The sequence below is a fragment of the Myxocyprinus asiaticus genome, chromosome 41 (assembly GCF_019703515.2).
Source record: "Myxocyprinus asiaticus isolate MX2 ecotype Aquarium Trade chromosome 41, UBuf_Myxa_2, whole genome shotgun sequence".
Classification (NCBI taxonomy): Eukaryota; Metazoa; Chordata; class Actinopteri; order Cypriniformes; family Catostomidae; genus Myxocyprinus; species Myxocyprinus asiaticus.
The window spans coordinates 9,700,468-9,719,790 of NC_059384.1; the positions used below are offsets into that span (position 1 = coordinate 9,700,468).

The 19,323-nt window shown below is 39.4% G+C and overlaps 1 protein-coding gene across 4 annotated transcripts in view; it reads right to left on the minus strand.

The window, feature by feature from the left end:
• LOC127431992 (netrin-G1-like) overlaps nucleotides 1-19,323 on the minus strand; it is a 180,756-nt gene that overhangs the window by 151,298 nt on the left and 10,135 nt on the right. For all 4 annotated transcript variants that reach the window (XM_051682705.1, XM_051682706.1, XM_051682704.1 and 1 more), the window contains exon 2: nucleotides 10,190-10,922. In XM_051682705.1, coding sequence (XP_051538665.1) covers nucleotides 10,190-10,435 — 246 coding nt within the window. In that variant the 5' untranslated portion in view covers nucleotides 10,436-10,922. The remainder of the gene's footprint in view (nucleotides 1-10,189; nucleotides 10,923-19,323) is intronic.

Here is a 19,323-nt window from a genome sequence, read left to right on the forward strand (position 1 = left end):
GGTGTGCTGGCTACGAGACATACAGTGGTGTGCCTGTCTCACCCCGCTAGTATACGTAACAAAGTTCAGTAGTCGTGGCATTTTGTATAGGGACCCCTAGTGCCACTTCATCGACACAACGTCGAGTGAGTGACAGAAGGGGAACGTCTCGTTTACTGACATAACCTCCGTTCCCTGATGGAGGGAGCGAGACGTTGTGTCCCTCCTGCCACAACACCGAACTACCCGCTAAATGGGCCGAGACCTTTTCTCGGCTCCTCAGTGCAAAACCTGAATGGTTGCATTCCAGCTCCTTTTATACCCGTATGTCCGAGGGAGTGGCATGCAAATTCCACTTGCCAGTTCTCATTGGCCTTTTCTCAAAGATCAGAGATGTCTGGGGCTCCCAGGAGCGACCCCTAGTATCACTTCATCGACACAACGTCTCGTTCCCTCCATCAGATAACGGAGGTTATGACAGTAACCGAGAAGTTTTGACCCATTGCTGCCTGCTTACTGTTACTGCCTTGTTTACCTGGATATAACCTGTGATTGTCTGCCGCCTGCCCTGACCTCTTGCCTGTTTATTGTCTACCTCTCTGGATTACCTTGGATATTACTGTTGCTGGTGATTGACCCATGCCTGTCTGTATTACTACGTTTATTTATTATTAAAAGCTGCATATGGATCTCAACTCTGCTGACTCATCATTACAAGCCTATATTAAGTACTTTTTGTAAGCAATGTTTAATTGAATAATCAAATTACATTTGGAAGTCAACATATGGCTATATTCAGTGCACAAAACTGAAATCTATGCACATTCTTTATGTGTAGGCCTATACTAAGATTACATAACTTCAATATCTTCGTTATTGCCTCAATAAAACAATTGCCTACTTGATAGTATTATGTCAAGTTAATCTCTCCAAAACTCCAGAAAACTGCACAGAACTACCTTACGATCAATGTTACATGATGCGCTCTTCTTAAAGAGAGAGTAACCATATTAGCAGTGTCTATAAAATGTATCCAGTTTTAAGAGACACTACATTTATAACAATTATACTGAATTTTTATTTTTACAAAATTCATGCTATATGGAGTCTTCTGTTTTTCTGTATTAACATTTAACAACAATTAGTCAATTATTTAACTAAATATAATTCAACTATTGAAATTCCTGAAAATGTACATATAATTATTATTATTATTATCAGGGACGTAGAGTTACACTTCATGCCACCCTTAAATGAGTCTGTGCCCCACATGGCTGACCCCAGTCAAAAAGCCTTGACACGAGATTGCTCTCCCAGCCGACACCAAGTACATATTCTGTACATGTGCAGCAATGCGCTGATGATAACTATGCGCTGATGATAACAAAACCCAGTGTGTTTAATAAAAAAATGACAACATAAGAAACCTGCATTAACATGAGACTAATTTTACATCAAAAAGTAAACACAACATCTGCACACATTGGATAAGCCCGTAAGAATGGCATGAAACTTTTTATATGAAACACAAAATTGGGATAGTGGGCAAAAATGTACGTGTCGATCAGTTTTTGATTAAACCACTAAATAATATTGGCATATGTAGATTTATTGTAAAGCCAGAGAAGAATGGGCTCCACAAGCTGAATCTGGTTCCTGTGAAGATTTTTTTTTTTTTTTTTTGCACTTGCCACAGTCACCTTTGGCTTGATCACTGGGGGCTTAAAGACATTAATGCATGATGTTCTATAAAGCTGCTTTGAAACAATGTGTATTGTGAAAAGAGCGAGCTATACAAATACAAATGACTTGAATTTAGCAAACAAATTTTTCTCAATAAAAACATGAAATTTGTGTGAGTTTCTCATGACAATCTGTTGAACAACAGCACTGCATTTCTCCAGTTGCTTCATTATAGAGCTCTGCTTTTTGTTGCCAATGTCAGACACTGTTGTGTCATTTAATATGTAAAATACATTTAATTTATGTTGAATCCTTCATTAAGTTAAAGTGAAACATTTGTGGGCACTCTGTTTTTAAATCTTATTGTGAGGCAACTATATTGTATCGTATTGAGAAATCTGTGCGTCGTTGCATGCCAAGTAAATATGCATAAAAAAACCTGACCAGCTGATAAAACATAATGTCATTTGCTGCACCCTTATAGAAAGTAACATATCTTTTATCTGAATGAAAAGGCCCAGGTAATAACATGCAACAGTTGTTTGGCATCCAAAGGCAACATTTCCACAGTTTAGTCCCCTTCATCGAGGGATTCCCTGTGATCCATTTTCTAACATTTTCGGAATTCCTCCATTTTTATGTTGCTTCTCCTTTCTGTGACAGTTGAAAAATTTGGTCTGAGTACACAGCCATTCAGCAGGGCTCCTGGAGCAGGCAAAGGTTAAATGCTTTGCTCAAGGCCACAGCTGCGGAGGGAGACCCTTCAGGGTCATTTGAACCCAGCTGTTTCCATTCATGATGCAAAGCTGTCCCCACAAAACCACCATAAAGCGGCTGTATGAACTGCACTGACAAAGACAGGTTGTTGTGATTGTGCAAATGCCTATCAACATCTAAAAGACTCCTAAAACAAAAGCCTAACACAAAGAACATGCTAAGTTTTCTCTAGCCAGTGATTGAGAATTCCATCTGATCTGTGTGTTGGGCACTGATTCGGAGCAATCACATCAGTTAGTCACTACAGCAGCCTTTGATTTCTATCAGCTCTGTAGCTCGACAAAATAAAATATATATAAAAATTTATATATCAATCATGCAGCAGAACCCCTCAGATGTTTAACAGCTCTACTGAAATGTAATTAGATTTTCAATAGTGTTAAAATGCAATTATTTGCCACTGTCCATTCATGAAAGTCAGCACTTTTGAAAAGCTGCTTTGTTGCTGGTTTTGTTCACTCTCTCAGCATGCATTTGGCATTAATAAACTATTTGATTAAAGTCGAATGTCACCATTTGTCTGAGTCTACACTGTATTGGCAGGAGTCTTTTCCCCTCGGGTTTCATTGAGACGCATATTTAAATATGAGAGGAGGCATATTGTAGATGACAGCACACTCAAATCTCACTGAAATGTCAATGCAAAGCCACTTGAGGAATGGCACCGGTCTGAGAGAAGGCTGATGAACCAAAATGTCTTCCATCACTCCCTGAGCTCTGCAATATCATGTAGAAATATGCTGGAAAAGGTCAGAATTATATATCAAAACACAAATAAAGCTGTGCCACTTTACAGAATAATGAAAGTTTGAGTAATGCCACAGTGGGACAATCTTTAGCTTAAAGCCATTATCATGTTTAAAACACAATCTAGTTTTCATTTATCAACTGTGTAATTGCTGAATTCTCCTTGTAAGAAAGTGTAACCGGTCCTGCCTGACTCACTCCGAGCAGGATTTGAACCGGTATCTCCGGCATGGGAGGCAGGTGCGCTAACAAGGAGGCTAAAGCCTCTAGCATCAGTCACTAGCTTACTTCTTGAGGTAAGGGGAGTGATGTTTACACACTGCACAGCTACCAGCCAGCTTGCTACTGTCAAACTCACCCCCCTAAACCTCACTGCCATCAGGGTCACGGCACCACTGTAGCCGGTCCTGCGTGAACTGCTTCGAGCGGGATTTGAACTGGGGTCTTCGGCATGGGAGGCGGGCATGCTAACAAAAAGGCTAAAGGCTACAGCCTCTAGCGCCAGTTGTTAGTGCACCTCTTGAGGCCAGGGGAGTGCGATTTACACACTGCACAGCTACCAAATGGTAACACAAGCAGCAGAGCTAGTCTCTCATTCTATTGTTTTATTCCTGGCCAAATTACATTACATGGTGAAAGGAGAGGTCTTGAAAGGCTGTTATATTAGTGAACAGCTTCTCTCTGAACTGTCTATGATGCCACATGACTGACGAATATGCCAATATTCCATTTCAATTATATACATTTTAAGCTATTAAAACCACTGCTACTTTTGGGTATTTTTTTTTATGGGGGGGGGGGGGGGGGGGGGTCGAAACTGCCTGTTCTAGTAGCTATTGGGAGAGTTCATTCCACCACTGAGGAACAAGTGTGAAAAAAAATTCCAGACTTTGATTAGTGTGAACCTACACAGAAAGATGGGGGAGCAAGGTGACAGAAATGGCTGACAGCAGTGGCAAAACTAGTATATACGATTTGATGAAAGGCTGAAGGTAGTGGTGGCCAATACCACTGCAGAACTGTATGCCTGAAACAGTGTCTTAAATTAATTTTAGCAATTACTGGCAGCCAATGTAGAGACCTGAGGTATAACATGAGAGAATTTCAAGAGGTTAAATACAAGGCCAACTTTTTAGATACACTCAAGGAGATGCTGGTAAGATGGTCAAGCGTTTCAGCAGTCATTGATATGAAATGTTCCTGAAACATGCAGGATTATGAAATCGAGATCTGGATATAGAAAGGTAGAATGAGGTGTAATCAGTTGAATTTCTGATTAAAAAGAGAAGGCATCTGATTAGATGTCTGCAATGGGTGATCCTTTATAGATGAAGAAATTTAATGGGCCAACTTCTGATCCCTGTGGGTCTCTAGTGGTGAGTTTGCAGGGTGTAAAGAGCGGATCTTTTCTCTCAGAATCATGTTACTATACAAAACAATTTTGCAAGATGATTTTTACGTGGCTCGTTGTACGTATCGTGACAGTTTCCTGGTGAAAAAACACTAGAGGTACTACAACAACGATGACTTTTAATCCCTTTCACACAAATCACGAGTAAAATGGCAGATTATCGGTTCATAATTACTCTTCGCTTTGTTCCTTACACAATGCTATCTTGTGACATCAAAAAACTTTACTATAGCGCAACTACATCTACAAGCTTATTCAGTGCGATCAAGTTGTGTGGTAGCCCAACTTGCACTTGCGATGCGAAAGGCCAGGGTACGAGTCCAGAAGAGCATGTGAGTCGACACGTCAGCCAAAAGCAGGGATGGACTGACCATAGGGAGCACCGCAATATTTCCCGTTGGGCTGGTCGCAGGGATGGGAGGATCGATACTAAAGTATCGATACTTCCGATACTGATGTGGTATCAAGAATATCGATCCTCACATAAAAATATTGATTCTGAAGGGTTTTTTTTAACTAGTGATCTTATTATTTAGATAACATGAATATTAATGCATCTCAAAAGCTTCGAAGTGGAAAAAAGAATTATATGAGCGAATAGTTGCATGGCACCGGAACTATTTTTTCTTCCGCTCATCTTGACGTGCAGAAATGCTGAAATACCCTTTCAGTCACAGTGCTCATTCAAAGAGGGAGCAGTGCTTTCCTGAGGTAATGACAGAAAAACAGCATCTGGAGTTATTCACATAAGTAATGACAAATCTAAATGTGACATGTATTATAATGGGCTTGTGTGACCATTTTTACAGGCTTATTTCAATTCTGAGTTGTTAAAACATTGATAATCTGTAATCCTCATTAATAAATGATACCCTCATGAAAACTACCCATGGATTTACTGTAATAATATTGTATTAACCATGACTAGTAACCACGACTGTAGTAACCGTTTGTTTTTTGTTTTTTTTTACTTTTTGGCAGTAACCAAGGTTTTGATACAATTAACCATGGTTTTACTACAGCATTACTGTAGTATCCATATTGTAACTTGGTTTTAGTAATAGTAACCATATAACAATATCTATGGTTAATTTTGTGGTTTTATATGTGGCTTATACTTAAAAAAAATTTAAAGGGCAAACAAAGCAGCCTAATAAATTTGTAATTTCTGCTTAGGCCTATAAATATATAAAAAATTTAAGTAATAATTTAAGTTATTAATTTTATCCAAAGAATTCATTAAAATTCAGTTCATTAGAGGTATCGGTATTGGTATCGATATCGGCAATACTGGCCTAAAAGTACTTGGTATCGGATCGAAATGAAAATAAGTGGTATCGCCCATCCCTAGCTGGTCGAGTAGTGAGCTACTCAATATATTCAAAGTGTGACGAAATGACACTACTCAATTAAACTGCACAGCGTATCTGCTGCCAGCCGCAGATCGAGAGCAGAGTTTCTCTCACCCACACAGCAATGACGAAGCCAGACGGTGAAAAGATGACAGGGAAACAGGTTGGTCAAATGGGCTGAATTTTTCCAGTGCCAATTTTGCTCTACAAAGTTATGTGGTTGCATCAGTTTTTCATCTAGTATTGCTTCTATGGGTGGTTTCACTTATAGCACATTTTAAGTGAGCCAAACACAGTTCAGAATGTGAACCAGAAAGGGAACCAGCCACAAATGACTTCAGTGCTTTTGGTGTTCACAATGTAAGTGGACTTAAAAGAGGACCCAGTTTCTTTTTTGGTCCTCTTTACATTAATGTGGTCTCAGACCCCTTGTTGTTCACACCACAGCTCCTTAAGAACTCAAGACCCCATTGCAGTTAGGGCTGTCAAGATTATGAAATTTGGCTGACAATAATTTTTCATAAATAATTGTGATTATTATGATAAGCAATTGTCATACAAATTGTCATACTTCTTAAGGTGTAATTTATTGAAATTTAACTTGAAGTCATATAATATAATGGGGCTATATGATTACTTTTAAGGCTTTAAAAAATATTGAATTTTTCATTAAAAATTATTGCACGGGGATAGAATTACATAAAAAGTAATATTTTATATGTCATATCATTTATGAAACCCAGACAACACCACCAATTATATTACATTTTGCAACAGTAATAATGTATACTGCATACTGAGACCACTTGGGTTGTACACGTATACACATTATACTGCTCTGAGAGCGCTTGGAGTGCTCAAATGAACTAGGTGTGAAAATGCCATAAGCCACTACTGGCTTGTTTTACATCTAAGGTTCAGGGTAGGGAGCAGGGCTGAACGATTAACCAAAATAAAATAGAAATCGCGATATGACCCAGAGCGATTTTCAATCTGCGAGGGCTGCGATTTAATTTAATAAATAGATAGTCTCAACGCTCTGCCCGCTTTGCTGCGGTTATGTGCATGGCTGTTTTGTCTGTAGTGTGTAGTGCTTCCTTAAATACATGTAAATGATTCATTGTATTACACATGTGGTTTCAGAGGGGTTCTGTGCTCCATACACACAAACTCTATCTATCTGGTGCCCTGAGTGGCAGATCTGAATTCAGTTAGGTGTGCTAATGTGCACTGAGCGCAGTATTTAAAGTGCCCAAGATTTACTTTAATTTCACATTTGCATAATTTCACATACCTCTATGTTTGGCTGCTACAATTTACTATACACATCTAAAATAACCCCATGAGAGCTGGTTTATGTTGACAGCAAGGCAGATGAGAGCATTTCACTGCATTAAAAGGCTGTTGTCAACTCAACTTCAAACAACATAAAATTATTATTGCAATAATATAAAATTCAAATTGACTGGGTTTCAAAAAAGATAATGATGAAAAGTGATTGTGATACCCCACAATTATTATTATTATTTTTTTTTTTTAAAGGACTCAAATGTGAACACCCTTTCTAGAACAGTATTTCCAGTTGGCAATAAAGTATAGCAAAACATGGTTTAATTTTGGTTAAAAGGAATCACACATATTTTTTGTTTTATGTTTATCAAATCGCAATCGCAATTTTTTTTAAAATAATCGCAATTCGATTTTTTTGTCCAAATCGTTCAGCACTAGTAGGGAGGTAGGTTTTGTTGATTTAAAACTAGATTGAGCATTAACCTTAAAAACCTCATATGTTTGGGAGAAAATTTAACTCGCTTTTGGGGTCACAAAGTGGACATTTCACCTCTGAACTGCCGTGACACGTGTAATTAACCACGCATTGTCATTCTGCGAAAATGATGCCACAGTCACATAATTTTCATGCAATCAGGCTGCAATTGTAGCATTCAACACAAGTAAGCATACTAGTTTTACTGTGCCCTGCAGATACAGTATGCTAATGACATGATTGGAGGGTAATGTGGAAGGATCAGTGGCATTTATTGGCCAACATCGATACTGACACCAAAGGCACAAAACATTAATAGACAAAAAACATTGTCTGCGGCACAAGCTTCAGTCAGAGAGGCTGAGGGGGAATTATTACAGTATGTGTTGTAGGCTCTGAGGGTCAAGTTTTTGCCATAGAGAAGGTCATCACCCATGGCAGAATAAACGCTTTTCACAAATGGATCTGTCCAGCTCCCTGCACTTCAGATTGCAGGGTAAAACATTGCGAGTGGGATCGGTCTCTCTGGTGCTTGGCTCTCTCCAGCCTGAAGCGGGATCTCTGTCTGCCTCTGTTACAGGTCTATTCAGAGTTACAGCAGTCTCAGAGAGTGAGAGGAGAAGAGAAGGAAAGAGAGAATCCCATGGCCAGCCTGAGTAGAAATCAATTACCAAGGATTGAGCTTTTGCATAAAGCACTCTAATGGCAATAGCTACAAATAAAAGAATGATTACAGACATCATAAAAACTGTTATTGGCATTATCTCTGTAATGTCTGCTGCCAATTTATGGCTAACAGCTCAGAAATTGATCTGCCTCAATGCACTGGAAGAAAACCGAGCCAGTTTCAAGTCTGGACAAAGGCAGTTTATGTGGCTAAACAATGTGGGGGCCAGATAACATAATGATAAGAGAAGTTTTTTACAATAAATATTTGATGTAAACATGGCCTTTGAGTGTACTCAACTGTTAAATCGGGTTTGTCGCAACTGCAAACTGTATTTCACTCATAACCACCGCAGCCAGATTTTACAACCACAGGGCGATTACGAAGCCTGGAATGAAGGCAGGCATGAATATGGTGGAGACTCTAATGCTGTTGGTCAGTCTGCAGTTACTGCAATAATACCAGGACTGATGGGCTGGGGTGAAATTATGTGTAGACGTTTGCACTCGGGGCCCTTGGGAAACCAGAATGCAGAGCCGTATTGTGACAGTGACCCTCCAAAATGGATAACAGCCCTTGCTCTAACCTTGGGAATCTATCAAAGGGAGTCAGCATTTTCAAAAGTGCCTCCCAGATATGGCTCTGAATAATGTATCCTATGAATAAAACACATTAGCGACAAAACATACTGAATAATTCACTTTTCACTCCCCACACACCAGATATTAGGTCCTCTGTCACTCAGCAGACTCGTATTGGCCTGTCAAACTCCACTTGTTATTTTTACCCCTTAAATACTGTAAGCAGGCCTGCTCTCTCTCTCTCTCTTTCTCTCTGAACCTGTACTAAAAGAGGAAGCATGGGTGGGTTTTGCATGGAGTCTTTAACAACACACATCTCAAAATCAAATGACATGGATAACCATAAACTAATCAGTGAGTTTCAAAGGAACAGTGCATAAATGCCTTTTCTTTTATTTTTTATTAAACACTTAGACTTGCTCTTAAAGATGCACAGCTCTCCTCTTCAAAGAAAGCCTAATTAGTGATATCATCAATATCTTTCTCTATGGCTTCTCCAATCTCCCCCTTTCCCTCTAACTCTTACACTTTATTCACTTCTATTTTCACAGCTAATGACAGACAGCATTTTGTTCACTTAATGAAGGCTTCCACCAAAGCTGAAATAAGATAATTAATAACCATATAAATTGAAACAGTCAGTGATCCAGCACAGGAAGCAGACACAATTTACACACTGATGCAAATTTGACGTTAACTGAGATTTCAGCTTCAATATTCCTTATTAATAGTTCTAATGGCATAAATGCTGAAGACAGGTCAGACGTGATGTGTGGAAATGTAACTGAATGAAACTGACTTTGTCAGGTGCTTGTGAGCATCTCTGTCCCTCTTGGTATTAGATTGAACACAGATCCATCCCACAAACTCAAAACTATTAAACCTCAGTAAAAATGTGCATGTGGGATTATGAATATATTTGCACATCAAATGTGCAAATCTGAGCTAGTGTTTGTACAAGAAGGAAGCATATCTACAAAAGGAGGTGATACAACTGCATTGTGGGAAGCTGGAGAAATTAAATTAGATAACAAACAACTAGTTAATTTGATGCCCTGAAAGGCCAAAATGCAGTCTGACACTGTTTTCTGAATCTGAGCACAGTTGAGCTAAACCCATCTGTCACAGGACAGATCACAGTCTAAGAGACCTGAATCGGCCCTAACTCTGGATTTTGCCATTGCAGGGAAGTGTAGATGAAATAATTGATATTATCGATTCACTCACAAGGGTACAGTAGGTCTCTGGTGGGTCTCCACAGGTGATGTTGGGTGGGTCAAGGGTCACTTTTAGATACTTGGTCATGTCCGCAGCTTCGGGCTGACAGGCCATGTAATACCAGGTCGGGCCCTCGTCTGTGTATCCATGTGATTTGCACAAGTCGTAATGTCCCCAAGTTGTGGGATAGTGTTGCGTGGTCTGACACACAGTCAGCCATGATGCCTGCAGTGTCAACAGCAAAGGGAAATGCATGGCTTCCTCCTTTATGCAGGCCGCCCCTCTAATAGACTATTCACTGTGATGTAAAGGATCTGTCTGCTCTCTTCCCCTCAAAGATGCTAGAGATAGCACACAACAGGCAGAGATAGAGATAGAGGGAGAAGGAGTGGAAGATCTGGGCCTATTTTACAAAATAATCCAACTTTTACTGAGCGTGGGCCAAAAGAGGTACAGCAGCATGCCAGCTTCCTGTTGGTGAGTTTAAAGATGGCAGGGCTGAGAGTTAGACTTGATGCTTCTATCTCAGCCCTCTGGTCAGGGCAGGGCAGCAGGCAGGGTTGATGGTGCTGGCAGAGATAAGAAAAGCAGAGGCAGAGAAGACGAAGTGAACGGTCGGACTGAAGAGAGAGCAAGGCTTCTGACACACTGACGAATCGCCTCTCTGGCTGGATGTTGACTGACAGTCGTCTCAGCTTTGCCTTCTGTCAGTCATCCTCTGTTGCAGCTTGGCATCTGCACTCTGCAAAGAAAAATGAGAGAGGTGATGGTGAATATCAGCTAGGGAGTAGATTTTGACAGCACAGGGAAATTAGCAGATGCTATGTGATAAGTCCAACTCCTCTGAGGTGGTGCCAGTCAGGTGTCTGGTGTGTGTCACAGAGAAAGATCAGATTTCTAAAAGGCCATAAAAGAAATTGTGATCTTAAAAGCTTTCATGCATTCATCTCCTAACATTACCCATATTCCCCTGTGGCTCCATTTTCTTCCGCCACACCTTCCTCTAAAAACACTCTTTTGATACTGAATATTCTGACGGCTATGTATGACACTAAATTAAATTACAGGATATATAGTGTTCAGGTTAGAATTCAGAGCATGAGTGCAAAGCTGATGATTGCTTGGATGCCTTTGTATGGGAATTGATGAAATTGTGAAAAGGAAGCAAACTCACGAGGTTACTCTCACAAAAGTTACTATAGAAACAAATGTTATCTGCTGCTCAGCAGCAAGCTAAAGTAACTCTGGAGCCCTTAAAAGATGCCAGTGTACTGCTTGTGTAAGGAGATTAAACATAATGTGAAACACCTCTTTTGCACAATATAATGCTTATGCCATTATCATGAAAAAGAGGCTCACCATCTAAATATTTCATAGCACGCACTGTGCATAGAAATCACAAACACCTCATGAATTCATACAGTTTTGACAGACTTCACTAATTTCACTTATAGTTGAGGAAGCAGAGATTAACTGCCAGGAAAATACTTTTTACATATACTTTTGAGTGATACTTTTCACTGACTTCAGTCTGATGGAATATTTAACTTTTAGTGGACCTGGTCTGGAAATGAAATTATTGATGGATCCCTAACATAACAAGTGCACTTGAGGAAAAGTTTATCCCCTCAAAGCCTTAATTTGAGTTATTTTCATTCTTGTGATCCTGTTGTAATGACTACATATCAAAATTCTCTATTCATCCACAATTGTCCTGCGATTCATTATCTCAGGAATTAGTGGGTTTTTTGACAGATAAATCTGAAAATACAAAGCTTCAGCAAGTAATGAAATTTGTAGAAAACTTTCATTCGTTCAAATCGTAATATTTACAGTAATTTTAGGGTTTGTTGACATCGTCATTGCAACAAAGTTGTAAATTTGGCTATAACTTTACACAGAAAAGGTTAGTGAGCAATTTTATTACACTAAAATCATGTTACCACACATATAGTTTACGTCTTGTGACTATACTTTTGAAACAGTGAGTATTTTAATGTCTACAAATAGGCCCCATTCACGTCTATTGTAAGTACCACACTGTAATCCAGATTTTGCTTCTTTTTTTTTTTTTTTTTTTTAAGAAAAGGGACGAATTGAAATTAATTTTTGTGGTAATACATTTTATCCCACAAATGCTGTTGATTGAGCTTAACTTGTATTGAACACGGAATATTCCTTTAATCCAAACCCGATTGGCAGACCTAGTCCAATTTCACTTTGCATGTAAAAAGTTTATTGCCGTTCTGTCAGCTTATTCGGTGTGAGCTTGTATGTAAATGTTTTATAATGAGCTGATTTTTGAGTTATCAGTGTTTTGCTGTACATGTAAAATCAGTCAGTGTTATGCCATCAGAAGATTTAGCTTTCCAGACAATCAATATACCTGTCACACAATGTGTGATAATTTCTCTAATATGAAATGTTTGTTCTTTTCACTCGCTTCATAACCTTTTGGCTGTCCACAAAGAGCAATCAATACAGAGCAGTTAGATTCGTCCATGTACGTTTGGCAAAAGCATGTTTTCTGCACAGCACAGCTACAAAATGAGGAGAGCAAAGGTTGCCAGTTTTCCCTGATAGAGGCTGGCAGGGGGATAATTGACGACAACTTACCAAATGTCCTCAAAGTGGGGGTGTGGAGCATTTTAGTGCTTGTTAATCAGTCTTTCTAGTCAATACAACCGCTGACCCCACACTCATCCCGTCACCAGCACCACAGTGATCAATTAACCTTGTGTGGCCCAAAAGAAGCAGGGTGGTGAGTCAGATCACAGCAGTGTCTCGCAGTGGACTGGCTTCAGACAAGGGTAAAACTCACACAACATCTAGTGGATACGGAATAATTTGCACAATTGCTGTAAAATAACCAATAAGGTAATTGAGTGGGGTCGAGTATAAATAGAGCATAATTTCCATTAAAAAAAAAAAAAAAAAAAAAAAAAGGAAAAAACCTTGGAGCATGAAATCAGTTTCTGACTGTGGTGAGTTGACCAAAACTGCCAATTTAAAAGAATAATAAAAGAGTTTTTGGGGCTAATATTACAAAAAAGGGTTCTTTGTAATTGAATCTGTCCAAATATCGTGGGATAACAGAGATGTATTTAAACTTTGAAAGTGCAGATTAGCTGGAATTAAACCCTGACCAAAATTCTAGTTTAAAAAAAGCATTAAGGAATGGCAAAAATGAAATGAAAAACAAAAATGATCATGCAGCCCTTTTTTTTTTTTTTTTTTTTTGCACTGCATGGCTTACACATTTAACCTATAGATTAATCAAAATGAATACAGGAAGAATTAGAAAAGGTCAGTTTTTAATGAATCTTAAAGTGTGACCATTACCTATTAAAACTCATCACATCCATCACAATGACCATTATCCAGTGCAATGGATGGAGGGCCTGATTAAATCCTCCAGATGTAATAAGGACTGAGTGAGGAGACAGCGAGGGAGAAAAGAAGACAGAAGGAGAGAGAGAATCAGACAGGAAGAGTGAGCGGTGGGGTTGTGGTGGGTGTGCCCTTCTTAACAGCTGTAATGTCAAGGGTGGAGGGAATCAGAAATGGTAAAAATTTTGTACATTTTGTCGTGCAAACTTCAGCTCCCGACGGACACACAGTAAATTACAGGGCTTCACCAGGCAGGTCCAGTAAAAGAGCAACAGAGGATGGCATGAAAAACAGACAGCGAATAGAAAAGTAACAGACAAGGGAAAGAGGGAGGAAAAGAGCACAGTGTAATGAGCCATTAAAAATACAGCGAGGATATGTGTCTAGGGCACATTAAAGATCACACAAGCCTGCTTGTTATCACTTTCCATGATCCATATACGAGTCCTCTAATTATTCTGCTGCCTCCGGTGAGTCGGGGGTGGCTGGCAAAGCGTGCGGGATGCATTATAACAGAGCTGGACAAGAGTCTGATTACCTTATCTAGCATCTGATATATTTAAAGGAATATTCCAGGTTCAATACCAGTTAAGCTCAATCAACAGCATTTGTGGCATAATGTTGATTACAACAAAAAAATATTTTGACTTCTCCTTCCTTTTTTTAAAAAAAGCAAAGATCTGGGTACAGTGGGGCACTTACAATGGAAGTAAATTTGGCCAATCCATAAATGTTAAAATGCTAACTGTTTCAAAAGTATTGCCACAAGACGTAAACATGATTGTTAATGTGCTAGCGTGTTAACATCAGGGGTGTAGATTCTAGGGGGGATGGGGGGGGAGGTAACCCCCCAATAATCAAAACAAGCAAGTACAACCCCTCCAATATTTATACCATGATCAATGGAAACATGTAAATTCTTCATACTGTAACCCCCCCACCCCCATGTTCGAGCCAAATTTACTCCCTTGGTTAACATAATTTCAGTGTGATAAAATCGCTTACTAAACTTATATATGTAAGTTACACTCACTGAGCAGTTTATTAGGAATACCTGTACACCTACTTATTCATGCGATTATCTAATCAGCCAATCATGTGTCAGCAGTGCAATGCATAAAATCATGCATGTCAGGAGCTTCAGTTAATGTTCACATCAACCATCAGAATGGGGAAAAAATGTGATCTCAATGATTTCGACCATGGCATTATTGTTGGTGCCAGGCGGGCTGGTTTGAGTATTTCTTTAACTGCTGATCTCCTGGGATTTTCACACACAACAGTCTCTAGAGTTTATTCAGAATGGTGCCAAAAACAATAAAACATCCAGTGAGCTGCAGTTCTGTGGATGGAAACACCTTGTTGATGAGAGAGGTCAACAAAGAATGGCCAGACTGGTTCGAGCTGACAGAAAGGCTACGATAACTCAGATAACCACTCTGTACAATTGTAGTGAGCAGAATAGCATCTCAGAATGTACAACATGTTAAACCTTGAGGCAGATGGGCTACATAAGCAGAAGACCACATCGGGCAGTTTATTAAGACCATAGTGTTCCAAATAAAGTGCTTAATGAGTGTATATCCAATTTTACAACTTTGTTGCCCTGACTACGTAATACTAATTTGCAAACAATCAGGGATTTAATCCCACTGTTAGAGGGCGATTGTTGATGTACCCAACAAACCGAAAGCCACATGGCAAATATGGATCACACACACACCCTTATAGACACATGCAAGTGTCTATCTATTTTTGGACTTCAGTTGAGGCACATGTTAATTAGGGGTCCAAGCATCGAAGGTGCTGGAAACCTATTGTGTCCATACTGATTTTCTTATTATTATTTATTACTCTTTTTCTGTCCTAAAAGCGTATGGGCAGCCAAAACCGTAAGTCCTAGAAACACCAAACTTGGCAGGATGGTCCCAAATCCCCCCACTACTCGGCGCATACAAACACCCCCATCGGACACTAGGTGGCACTATTAAAATCACTTTTACATTTTGGGTCATATCTTTGCAACTGTAAGGGCTAGAATCAAAATTCCTTGGGTCAAGACAAACAAAACATATATCTCCGTTTTTCAAATTTTTTCACAGTTTGAAATTTTTCGTATAACTTACTTTTGCAAACTAGTCCTAGGGTTTATGTCCGATTTACTAAAAACTTTGCACGTATGATCTAGGGACCGTCCTGACAAAAAAATTTTTTGGGATTTTTGGTTTGTCAAATCATTTTCGAAGATATAAGCTAATTCATTCTTTGGCCGTGGCACAAATTTACTCAATGGCCTATATCTTCTGAACACAAAGTCCAAACTTTATGAATCTTAGTATACATTCATACCAAAACATTTTGAGGATGCATGGAAAGTTGTGTCCAATTTTGCCAATAGAGGGCTCTACAGCTAAAAATTCCTGATAACACCACAACCATTTGTGTGAAAAAATCTAAAATTGGCATGCATCAAGTGCTAACATATCCTTACAAAAACAATTAGACAAATCAACAAAAATAGCCACCAGCAGCTAATAAAATTTCAGCAGCTAATAACTTTACTTGCAAATGGTTGATCGTTATGAAATTACACTTACAGGTCGCCAAAATTAGGCTGTATACCAAATTTGGTGAAAATCGTCCACAAGGTGAAGCTATAATGAGATAATTTGCATTTTTGTTAATAACTTCTTATCTATAAGGGCTAGAATCAAAATCAATCTTATTTCCACTAATTCCTTGAGTCAAGACAAGCAAAACATATATCTTCGATTTTATTTCTGCCCCGAAAAATGTTCCACCATTTAGAATTTTCTACTTTTTCGAACTCCTCCTAGGCCGTTTGCCCGATTGGCTCGAACATTTGTACGTATCATCTAGAGACTGTCCAGACAACATTTTTTTATTTTGTTATTTTTTATATGTCAAATCGTTTAGAAGATATAAGCCAATTAATCATTTGGTTTGAACTGTAACTACTACTATGCCTTTAATTGTGTGCACAAGGTCCAAACATGACAAAACTTAAAACATATACACACCAGGATAGTCTGAGGACATGTGCTAAATTTTATAAATTTCCTCTTGTCAACAGCAAATAAAAATATTATTTATTTTAATTGTACTTGATAGATGAAGGATGTATTACCAATATTTTTCCACTAGATGGAGCAGCAAGTTAAGAAATTCCATTAAATCCTCTGACTTTTGAGTTATACAGTGCATCCGGAAAGTATTCACAGCGCTTCACTTTTTCCACATTTTGTTATGTTACAGCCTTATTCCAAAATGGATTAAATTCATTATTTTCCTCAAAATTCTACAAACAATACCCCATAATGACAACGTGAAAGAGGTTTGTTTGAAATCTTTGCAAATTTATTAAAAATAAACAAAATGAAAAAAATCACATGTACATAAGTATTCACAGCCTTTGCCATGACACTCAAAACTGAGCTCAGGTGCATCCTGTTTCCACTGATCATCCTTGAGATGTTTCTACAACTTGATTGGAGTCCACCTGTGGTAAATTCAGTTGATTGGACATGATTTGGAAAGGCACACACCTGTCTATATAAGGTCCCACAGTTAACAGTGCATGTCAGAGCACAAACCAAGCCATGAAGTCCAAGGAATTGTCTGTAGACCTTCGAGACAGGATTGTATCGAGGCACAGATCTGGGGAAGGGTACAGAAAAATTTCTGCAGCATTGAAGGTCCCAATGAGCACAGTGGCCTCCATCATCTGTAAATGGAAGAAGTTTGGAACCACCAGGACTCTTCCTAGAGCTGGCCGCCTGGCCAAACTGAGCGATTGGGGGAGAAGGGGCTTAGTCAGGGAGGTGACCAAGAACCCGATGGTCACTCTGACAGAGCTCCAGCATTTCTCTGTGGAGAGAGGAGAACCTTCCAGAAGAACAACCATATCTGCAGCACTCCACCAATCAGGCCTGTATGGTAGAGTGGCCAGACGGAAACAACTCCTCAGTAAATGGCACATGACAGCCCGCCTGGAGTTTGCCAAAAGGCACCTGAAGGACTCTCAGACCATGAGAAACAAATATTGAACTCTTTGGCCTGAATGGCAAGCGTCATGTCTGGAGGAAACCAGGCACCGCTCATCACCTGGCCAATACCATCCCTACAGTGAAGCATGGTGGTGGCAGCATCAGGAACTGGGAGACTAGTCAGGATCGAGGGAAAGATGAATGCTGCAATGTATAGAGACATCCTTGATGAAAACATGCTCGAGTGCTCTGGACCTCAGACTGGGGTGAAGGTTTATCTTCCAACAGGACAACGACCCTAAGCACACAGCCAAGATAACAAAGGAGTGGCTCCGGGACAACTCCGTGAATGTCCTTGAGTGGCCCAGACTTGAACCCGATTGAATATCTCTGGAGAGATCTGAAAATGGCTGTGCACCGACGCTCCCATCCAACCTGATGGAGCTTGAGAGGTCTTGCAAAGAAGAATGGGAGAAACTGCCCAAAAATAGGTGTGCCAAGCTTGTAGCATCATACTCAAAGACTTGAGGCTGTAATTGGTGCCAAAGGTGCTTCAACAAAGTATTGAGCAAAGGCTGTAAATACTTATGTACATGTGATTTTTTTTTTTTTCCTTTATTAAATTTTGCAAATATTTCAAACAAACTTTCATGTTGTCATTATGGGGTATTGTTTGTAGAATTGAGGAAAATAATGAATTTAATCAATTTTGGAATAAGGTTGTAACATAACAAAATGTGGAAAAAGTGAAGCGCTGTGAATACTTTACGGATGCACTGTAACTCTTGTAACGTAATACAGGTGCATCTCAATAAATTAGAATGTCGTGGAAAAGTTCATTTATTTCAGTAATTCAACTCAAATTGTGAAACTTGTGTATTAAATAAATTCAATGCACACAGACTGAAGTAGTTTAAGTCTTTGGTTCTTTTAATTGTGATGATTTTGGCTCACATTTAACAAAAACCCACCAATTCACCATCTCAAAAAATTAGAATACATCATAAGACCAATAAAAAAAACATTTTTAGTGAATTGTTGGCCTTCTGGAAAGTATGTTCATTTACTGTCTATGTACTCAATACTTGGTAGGGGCTCCTTTTGCTTTAATTACTGCCTCAATTCGGCGTGGCATGGAGGTGATCAGTTTGTGGCACTGCTGAGGTGGTATGGAAGCCCAGGTTTCTTTGACAGTGGCCTTCAGCTCATCTGCATTTTCTGGTCTCTTATTTCTCATTTTCCTCTTGACAATACCCCATAGATTCTCTATGGGGTTCAGGTCTGGTGAGTTTGCTGGCCAGTCAAGCACACCAACACCATGGTCATTTAACCAACTTTTGGTGCTTTTGGCAGTGTGGGCAAGTGCCAAATCCTGCTGGAAAATGAAATCAGCATCTTTAAAAAGCTGGTCAGCAGAAGGAAGCATGAAGTGCTCCAAAATTTCTTGGTAAACGGGTGCAGTGACTTTGGTTTTCAAAAAACACAATGGACCAACACCAGCAGATGACATTGCACCCCAAATCATCACAGACTGTGGAAACCTAACACTGGACTTCAAGCAACTTGGGCTATGAGCTTCTCCACCCTTCCTCCAGACTCTAGGACCTTGGTTTCCAAATGAAATACAAAACTTGCTCTCATCTGAAAAGAGGACTTTGGACCACTGGGCAACAGTCCAGTTCTTCTCCTTAGCCCAGGTAAGACGCCTTTGATGTTGTCTGTGGTTCAGGAGTGGCTTAACAAGAG